The sequence below is a fragment of the Littorina saxatilis genome, unplaced genomic scaffold, assembly GCF_037325665.1.
Source record: "Littorina saxatilis isolate snail1 unplaced genomic scaffold, US_GU_Lsax_2.0 scaffold_1908, whole genome shotgun sequence".
In the NCBI taxonomy this organism is placed as follows: Eukaryota; Metazoa; Mollusca; class Gastropoda; order Littorinimorpha; family Littorinidae; genus Littorina; species Littorina saxatilis.
In genome coordinates, this window is record NW_027126160.1 from 8,982 (window position 1) to 19,087 (window position 10,106).

Consider the following 10,106-nt stretch of genomic DNA (forward strand, 5'->3'; position numbering starts at 1 on the left):
GTGTGTGTGTGTGTGTGTGTGTGTGTGTGTGTGTCAGTGTGTGTGTGTGTGTTGTGTATGTGTGGTGTGTGTGTTGTGTGTGTATGTGTGTATATATATATATGTGTGTGTGTGTGTGTGTGTGTGTGTGTGTGTGTGTGTGTGTGTGTTTCTCTGAATGTATGTGTGTGTGTGTGGTGGGGAGGGATGGGGTGGGGGTGGGGGTGTCCTGTCTCTGTCTCTGTCTCTGTCTATGTCTCTGTCTCTCGCCCCGAGTCAAAATAGTTTCATCCTTGATCAAGAACTGAACCGAACGAACGAACAAACCAATCAAACATCTGAGCAGGCTTGTGTAAAAACATTCACCAACCTCATTCAACAATCACTACTACCACAACCACTAGCACAACAACAACCAACAATTAACCAACCGGTCTACCAGGCAAATAACAAACAAACAAACAAACAAATGACAGAGAAGACAAATCTGAAGGCCATTTTTGTAGACATTTTTTCAAAGTAATTTCAGTGCAAGCCGTAGGGTGGAATCTTATGAGCGGGGTACGACTGAAAATTACTCTGGCCAGGGCGGCAGTCATATAATGTTGCATTATTAGTCCTTGCACCACAGGTTCATTTGGTTCACCCGGAGATAGCCGGACACTTGCAGTTTGGCAACATTTTGGAGTACGTTGAGTCCGGCGAAGGTGAACTTGGTCAGCTCCCTGCCGTCCAGGTACAACTGAAACATAAGAGTAAAGTAGTCAAGCAGTGATGCGTGCTATCTAGCACCCACCCTCTTCGGCATATACGTTGCAGTCATGCTGTCGAAGCACGCAGTCAGGACTTTGACCGACGGAATCTACCTCCATACCAGGTCGGATGCAGGGGCGGATCAAGGGGGAGTTTCCGGGGTTTCCGGACCCCCCCCCCCCCCCCCCCCCAGCCTAAAAAAAAGTGGAAAAAATAATAAAAAAAATAAAAATTAAATAATTTTAAAATAAAGACAAACTGATAGCTCAGATTGCACCAGATTGCTCCATTTTCCTTGATTTTTATCACGATTTTCCCTAGGAGCCGGCCTTTGTATTCTAAGTGACGGTTTTGGAAAGTAGTTTGGTAATTTGTTGGCTCAGGTTGCACCAGATCGATCAATTGTCCTTGTTTTGATCCAAATTTGTCTTCTTAAACTTACTTTTTGGAAGGTGTATTAAGGGACATTTCTTGGCCCAGATTGCTCCATTTTTCTTGTTTTTATCAACATTTTCGGGGTGGGGAGGGGGGGGCATGCCGGACCCCCTGGGAGGTTCAAACGCTTCGCGCCCTTAACTAAACGCTTCGCGTCGTCGAATTGTCCCCAAAAGAAATTTGGAAACCCCCCCTTAAAAATGATGTGGAACGACCTGTCACGCCTGAAATTACCTCAGGAAAAAGACTCGACTCTGCACAGGAGTAACATTTTGGTATTTGTCCAATTACAATCAAACCTGCCCTGCCGGTCCCCTCTCGATAACGACCACCTGACCATCACGACCTTCGGAAAAGATTTCCCCATGTACGAATGTTTTGATTTAAATAATCCAATTTTCCATAGCGAACACTTTTGGTCGGACCACGCTCATAAAAAAAGGTTCGACTGTGAAAGAGACATAGTCTCAAACTACATGGCGGGTTGTGGACGGAGAGAGTTCATTTGGAACGATTTTCTGGAGTTTGAAATATGTGAATTATTATTATTTTTATTTTTTTTATGTCAAAAGAGAATCATTTTATATATTCCAATTACCATACACAATCAACTCATAAATTATGTGCACACATGAGGTTGACAATTCTGTTATACTATACAGAATAAAATCATTGAAAAATGTGAAATATTACTTACCGTGAAGGTATGCGGGTCTGTCACCTGGATCTTCAGATGGAGAGTCTGGTCCGGAACGAAAGGATGCTTGGCTTTAACTCTGGTAGATACAAAACAGTCACAGATATATACGTCACTGCTTACATTTGCTTATTATGCTACAGTGTTCTAGATGATCGAGCGTGTAGCAAAGACAACGCGTACGTGTAGATATTGCGTCACCCGTGACTCACTTTTTGTCTCCAATGTTCCAAATCATACGTTGTTTTGCTTCCACCAAGACTGCAGATCTTGGCAAACGCGTGACGTAAAAACTAGATTTGATGACGTCACCCGTACACGTTCCCGTACACGTGCTGAAAGGTGCCACATCTAGATCTTGCTATTTTGTCACTGAACACATCTGAAGGTAATTTCTTTCACCTGTGAGTCAAAGTACACCGGCGAGTTTAGCCTCAAGTAACAGTATGGTAAAGTTCGACACGACTACATTTGTTAAACCGCCATGGCAGCAATAAACATTTTCCGAAAATAGGCCTAACTCTGTCTGGTATTTTTGTCATCGCTGTGGAAGAGTTAGATAAAATACATGTAAACACACCGATAGCATCACTGGTAACAACAAGCTCCGACATGAGCGATTTCAAAAGAAAAATTCATCATATCGAGCGAACACTGTCAGAAGGGAGCTTCCGCTCGATGTTATGACTTTCTCTTCAAAAACATACTTATCAGAGCTCAGTATTTCATGCACCCTCTATCGCAGGACCTGCAGTGATCGCTGACAACTTTTTACACCCCCGGTATAGGGGTGTGTATAGGTTTCGCTCGATGTGTTTGTTTGTTTGTTTGTTTTTTTGTGTTCGCATATAGATCTCAAGAATGAACGGACCGATCGTCACCAAACTTGGTGAACAGGTTCTATACATTCCTGAGACGGTCCTTACAAAAATTGGGACCAGTCAAACACACGGTTAGGGAGTTATTGGTGGATTAAGATTCTACAAGGACTTATAGAGGGACATATTAATGGTCAAAGGGAAATAACCTTCTCAGTTGGTGGCAGTGAGAATGGTTATTTCCCTTTGACCAACGGGGGTGTTTTTCCTACCTCGGAGGAATTTCTTGTTTTTTTAAAGTTCAGTCTCTTTTGTGTCTTCCGAACGAGCTTCTGAACAATTTGTCAGATAAGTTTATTTTCTGTATTATAAGTGTTTGTCTACAGTCTGTCCACTTTATACACCGCTGGGTCGAAGATCAGTGACCGTAACTGTTGTGGAGATCGCTAGATACCACTGGAATCGAATGGAAGGATAAAGAACATTAGGGAACTTACTTTGATTTAGTGCGCAGTCACTCATGACGTAAGCGTAGACGCTCATCGAACAGATGGAACTGTGTAGATCTAACCAGATTAGTGTCGATGTTTCCCGAATATTCTCGTATGTCCATTAACTATATAAGTAGGGCTGCGCACACGTATTGTTGTTCTTTACCAGTCTTGCACTTGTTCTTTCTTACACTGTGCTGAGAGATATTGTCACCGTTGTTCCAGCTGTTAATAAATCTACAGAACCTACACAAATCGTTGTGTCTCCTTTGCGACTGAGAGTGACGAAAGGAAAAACACGACAGTAACGTTTTATTTGGCCACAATTAAAACGTTCCTGTAACACACTGCTATGCTAACTTGTTTTTTTCTGCCCCCAGAACTAGCGTCTATTTGGGACATGACGTGGTTGTACGCTAGGGTGTAACACACCTTGCTTGTTGTTTTTTGTGGTTTTTTGTGTTTTTACATTTACTCAAGTTTTGACTAAATGTTTTAACGTAGAGGGGGAATCGAGACGAGGGTCGTGGTGTATGTGTGTGTGTGTGTGTGTGTGAGTGTGTGTGTCTGTGTGTGTGTGTGTGTGTGTGTGTGTGTGTGTGTGTGTGTGTGTGTGTGTATGTGTGTGTGTGTGTGTGTCTGTCTGTCTGTCTGTCTGTCTGTCTGTGCGTGTGTGTGTGTAGAGCGATTCAGACCAAACTACTGGACCGATCTTTATGAAATTTGACATGAGAGTTCCTGGGAATAATATCCCCGGACGTTTTTTTCTTTTTTTCGATAAATACTTTTGATGACGTCATATCCGGCTTTTTGTAAAAGTTGAGGCAGCACTGTCACACCCTCATTTTTCAATTAAATTTGAAATTTTGGCCAAGCAATCTTCGACGAAGGCCGGACTTTGGTATTGCATTTCAGCTTGGTGGCTTAAATATCAATTAATGACTTTGGTCATTTAAAATCTGAAAATTGTAAAAAAATATAATTTGTTTTTAAACCGATCCAAATTTACGTTCATCTTATTCTTCATCATTTTCTGATTCAAAAACATATAAATATGTTATATTCGGATTAAAAACAAGCTCTGAAAATTAAAAATATAAAAATTATTATTAAAATAAAATTTCCGAAATCGATTTAAAAGCAATTTCGTCTTATTCCTTGTGGGTTCCTGATTCCAAAAACATATAGATGTGATATGTTTGGATTAAAAACACGCTCAGAAAGTTAAAAAGAATAGAGATAAAGAAAAGCGTGCTATCCTTCTCAGCGCAACTACTACCCCGCTCTTCTTGTCAATTTCGCTGCCTTTGCATCGAGCGGTGGACTGACGATGCTACGAGTATACGCTCTTGCTGTAAAAATGCAGTGAGTTCAGTTTCATTCTGTTAGTTCGACAGCTTGACTAAATGTTGTAATTTCGCCTTACGCGACTTGTTTATTCTCACGGGTGGGTTTTTTCAAAAACAACATCGACCATTTGCAAAACAAGCGTCCGTGTATAACTCATACACGACCCTCTGGTACCCTTTATTCTTGAAGTTGTTCATATCTTTTCGCATTTTTTTCAGTTCGAGACCTTCAGACTATTATATTATACTGCTATGAATACAATAATGTTGAAGGCCTTGATGTTAATGAAAGCTTCAATTCAATTCGATACAACTTAACTACCTAAATGTGTAACATACTAATATGTTTCTTTTGGCTCGTATGGACACATTAAAACACGTAAAAATCTGCATTTAACAAAAATTCTTTAAAAAAATGAGAAAAGATTTCATAAAAATTAAACGCACGCGCACGATAACCCCCCCCACACACACACACACACACACACACACACACACACACACACACACACAGAGGTGGATAGATCAATAGTATCATTACCTCATAGACGGGTACTTCTTGCCTCGGCCCAGGGCTTGTGCTTTAACAGCAAACTTGTTCTGTCCACCGAGTTTAAAGCGGTACGATGGCTTTCCCTTTGCGTCGTTCAGTATGATGAAAATGCTGCAAAGAACCAAACACACAAACCTTAAAGGCACAACCTTGCCTGTGATAATGAACAGTTCTGTTTACTATCTCAGATATATAAAAAAAAATATATAAAAAAATGAAATAAGAATTCTAGGTTATTGGAACGTTTAATTATTGACAAAACAAAACGTTCGATAATAATGAATAATTTGTCAATAATTCAACGTTCCAATAACCTAAAATTGTTGTTGTTTATATTCTGAATTTTGGAACGTTAGCTGTCTATATGTGACCATCCACCACAGAATGAGTCGCATGTAACCGTTGCATGATTTTTATATTTTTTAATTTTCTTAACGAGTTTTTTATGCTCTATCCAGTGGTAAAAACCGTTTTAGAAAAGACTGGGACTAAGGTGACCCTCACACTGGTGCCTGACACCCCCGGGACGTACATTAGGCCTAGCGTAGAACCACCGCGCAAGGTGACATCCGACTCATTTCGTGGTGGAAGGTCACATATGTTTTTGGATCTTTATCTCAGATATCGCCAGATTGTTATATCATATTTGGGATAAGACCACCCGTTTCCTTTGACCTCGTATACCAAGAATCCACATCGTGATTGCTTCCTGTGCTGGCTTGAATTTTTTGACAAACTGTAGTTCCGCAAACTGACACTAGTGGCTATTAAGAAATTAATTCACGAAAAGAATTTACGCACGCACGCACGCAGGCACGCACACGAACACACACACACACACACACACACACGCACGCACACACACACACACGCACAGGCACACAGACAAACACATACCCTTACCACTAACACACACATACACACACACATACCCACACACACACACCCACACACACATACATGCACACACACATGAACACTAATGCACACTCACACACACAAACACACACACCGGCACAAAACACACACACACAAACATACACACACACACACACTGTTACTCACACATTGAAAATCAACACTCACCGCGTGCCCTCGTCCTTTGGAGCAGGGAAGGTCTTGCCCTGCATGCATGCAGCCCAGCCTACTTCGGGATTTTTCGGTAAATCGTACTTGATGTTCTCCACAATCTGGCAGCAAAACAGAGTTGAATTAAGTTATGTTCTAAATGTAATCGCACACGTCAACTGTAAGATAAAGTTCGCGGGTAGTATTCATCTTTAGTGTCCAAACTTAACTCTTATTTACACGGTGAGCCGTGAAGCTACACACCGGATCTTGAGAGCAACATGAAATGAATAAACCACATTTCCAAGTCAAAACAATCGCAAATCGTGTTATGAAATATCACTGCGATATTCTGTATTATCCTACATACATGAAAGAGACCACCCATTACATTTCAATATTTAAAGAAAGCAAATCGTGTAAACCTAATATGACACGGCAAACCATGTAGTATTCTCTATTTTTGCATTCACAAATGGGGCAATTTCAAAGCGAAGTGACAAGATGCACAAAACGCCAACTTACTTCCCCTTCTGTCCACATTGTCTTACTACAGTTGCCGTTCGTCTTCTCAGAATTCCACTGGCCCGTCCTAGCGTTGCAGACAAATTTTCCAGGCTCCGAACCGTGGCCTGTGTAGATCGAGTCACTGTTGCAGTTGATATTTCCTTCGTAGGTCTCGTGCACTTGTGTCCACTTCACTTTGGCGTTGACCATTTGTGGTGCCAGTACTTCGCCGCATACAGGCGCTGGTGGATATTAAAGTTGACGAGAAGTTTATGAAATTAAGAAAAATACCAGGTGTGGGGGGGGGGGGGGGGGGGGGGGGGACAAAGCAATAACAAGTCGCGTAAGGCGAAAATACAACATTTAGTCAAGCTCAGTCGAACTGACAGGATGAAACTGAACGCATTGCATTTTTTCCGCAAGACCGTACACTCGTTGCATCGTCTGTCCACCGCTCGTGGCAAAGGCAGTGAAATTAACAATCAAGAAAAGCGCGGTATACGTAGCGGTTGCGCTGAGGAGGATAGCACGCTTTTTATATTTAGTCAAGTTTTGACTAAATATTTTAACATCGAGGGGGAATCGAAACGAGGGTCGTGGTGTATGTGCGTGTGTCTGTGTGTCTGTGTGTCTGTGTGTGTGTGTGTGTGTGTGTGTGTGTGTAGAGCGATTCAGACTAAACTACTGGACCGATCTTTATGAAATTTTACATGAGAGTTCCTGGGTATGAAATCCCCGAACGTTTTTTTCATTTTTTTGATAAATGTCTTTGATGACGTCATATCCGGCTTTTCGTGAAAGTTGAGGCGGCACTGTCACGCCCTCATTTTTTAACCAAATTGGTTGAAATTTTGGTCAAGTAATCTTCGACGAAGCCCGGACTTCGGTATTGCATTTCAGCGTGGTGGCTTAAAAATTAATTAATGACTTTGGTCATTAAAAATCTGAAAATTGTAAAAAAAAAATAAAAATTTATAAAACGATCCAAATTTACGTTTATCTTATTCTCCATCATTTGCTGATTCCAAAAACATATAAATATGTTATATTCGGATTAAAAACAAGCTCTGAAAATTAAATATATAAACATTATTATCAAAATTAAATTGTCGAAATCAATTTAAAAACACTTTCATCTTATTCCTTGTCGGTTCCTGATTCCAAAAACATATAGATATGATATGTTTGGATTAAAAACACGCTCAGAAAGTTAAAACAAAGAGAGGTACAGAAACGCGTGCTATCCTTCTTAGCGCAACTACTACCCCGCTCTTCTTGTCAATTTCACTGCCTTTGCCATGAGCGGTGGACTGACGATGCTACGAGTATACGGTCTTGCTGAAAAATGGCATTGCCTTCAGTTTCATTCTGTGAGTTCGACAGCTACTTGACTAAATATTGTATTTTCGCCTTACGCGACTTGTCTATATCTCTATTCTTTTTAACTCTCTGAACGTGTTTTTAATCCAAACATATCATATCTATATGTTTTTGGAATCAGGAACGGACAAGAAATAAGATGAAATTGTTTTTAAATCGATTTCGTAAATTTAATTTTAATCATAATGTTTATATTTTTAATTTTCAGAGCTTGTTTTTAATCCGAATATAACATATTAATATGCTTTTGGAATCAGAAAATGGTGAAGAATACGATAAACGTAATTTTGGATCGTTTTATAAAAAAAATAATTTTAATTACAATTTTCAGATTTTAAATGACCAAAGTCATTACTTGATTTTTAAGCCTCCAAGCTGAAATACAATACCAAAGTCCGGCCTTCGTCGAAGATTGCTTTGCCAAAATTTCAATCAATTTGATTGAAAAATGAGGGTGTGATAGTGCCGTCTCAACTTTTACAAAATGCCGGATATGTCGTCATCAAAGACATTTATCGAAAAAATGAAAAAAAATGTCTGGGGATATCATACCCAGGAACTTTCATGAAAAATTTCATAAAGATTGGTCCAGTAGTTTACTCTGAATCGCTCTACACACACACACACACACACACACACACACACACACACACACACACACACACACACACACACACACACACGCCCAGACAGACAGACACACACACACACACACACACACAAACACCACGACCCTCGTCTCGATTCCCCCCTCTATGTTAAAACATTTAGTCAAAAGTTGACTAAATGTAACAAAAAGACGACAGCGATGACGATGTGTACGTCAGCAACAGCAGCAGCAGCAGCGGCAACATCAACAACAACAACAACAACAACAACAACAACAACAACAACAGTTCATATGATTCGTCGGTCCATCTACCGATCCACTCTTCCATCATCCACCCACCGATGCACAATATGACTGTTCAACCATCTATCCCTCCACCCCTATCTCAATACAACCATCCATCCACATGGCTATTCATCCGTCCATCCCTCCATCCCTCCCTCAATCCCTCCCTCAATGCACATGAATATCCATCCTTCTACTATCCCTTCCTCAATGCATCCACCCATCCGCATGATTATTCATGCATCTATCCCTCCACCCATCCCTCCTGCGTTCCATCCATGCAAAAGGCTATGCATCATATCCCTCCCTCCATCCATCCATCCATCCACACGACTATTCATCCATCTATCCCTCCATCTATCTCTCCGACCCTCCCTCAATGCATCCCCCATTTATCCCTCCATGCATCCATCCATCCATCAATCCATCCACATGGATATCCATCCATCCATCCACCAGCTGAACACTAGTTAGCTAAGGTCAGTTACAAATCCCAACGATGAGGATGACAATATCAACGTGTACATACCACAGACTCCAGACCCGTTGCATCCCAGACCTTTCACGCAGTATCTGTTGGCCTCACTGCATCGTTCTCCCAAGTGTGCAGGCTGTTTTTGCAAACCTTTTGAGAAAGAATAGAAACAAATTCGTATGTAATGTCAAGGTGTAGAAGCTGCTCCGTGCGGGGGAAAAAGCTGTGAGCAGCGAATGTTCCAGCCTACGGAATCCAGATGCAATATTTGTCCGAGTTCGCTCGCAACGTTATGTGTTAAAGGCAGAGCCCCGCGTGTTTTAAGTTCTGATATGCCTTGGGTATCACCACGCTAGAACAATCGCTTCTCAGAGCTGTCTGCCGGTCTGTCTGTCTGTCTGTCTGTTTGTCTGTCTTTTTGTCTGTCTATCTGTCTGCCTGTCTGCATGCCTGCCTGCATGCCTGTCTGTCTCTCTCTCGATCTGTCTGTCTGTCTGTCTGTCTGTCTGTCTGTCTGTCTGTGTGTGTGTCTGTCTGTTTGTGTGTCTGTATGTCTGTCTGTCTGTCTGTCTCTCTCTCTCGATCTCTTTCTCTCGCTCTCTCTCTCGCGATCACACACACAAACACACACACAAACACACACACACACACACACACATACACATACACACACACACACACATACACACACACACACACACATACA

The 10,106-nt window shown here is 41.3% G+C and overlaps 2 protein-coding genes across 2 annotated transcripts; both read right to left on the reverse strand.

Annotated features, from left to right (window-relative positions):
• Positions 1 to 467: 467 nt before the first annotated feature.
• On the reverse strand, positions 468 to 9,607 carry LOC138954616 (uncharacterized). The gene is made up of 6 exons (XM_070326418.1): positions 9,455 to 9,607; positions 6,669 to 6,892; positions 6,162 to 6,265; positions 5,064 to 5,186; positions 1,865 to 1,943; positions 468 to 721 (listed from the first exon to the last, which is right to left on the reverse strand). The coding sequence occupies exons 2-6, from the start codon at positions 6,858 to 6,860 to the stop codon at positions 593 to 595; spliced, it is 627 nt and encodes a 208-aa protein (XP_070182519.1). The 5' UTR covers positions 6,861 to 6,892; positions 9,455 to 9,607; the 3' UTR covers positions 468 to 592.
• On the reverse strand, positions 9,396 to 9,550 carry LOC138954615 (plasminogen-binding group A streptococcal M-like protein PAM; the record flags this gene model as incomplete). Its single annotated transcript, XM_070326417.1, is given in 1 exon segment — positions 9,396 to 9,550. A coding segment is annotated over 1 exon segment (155 nt), but the record flags the coding sequence as incomplete, so codon positions are not given.
• Positions 9,608 to 10,106: the final 499 nt, after the last annotated feature.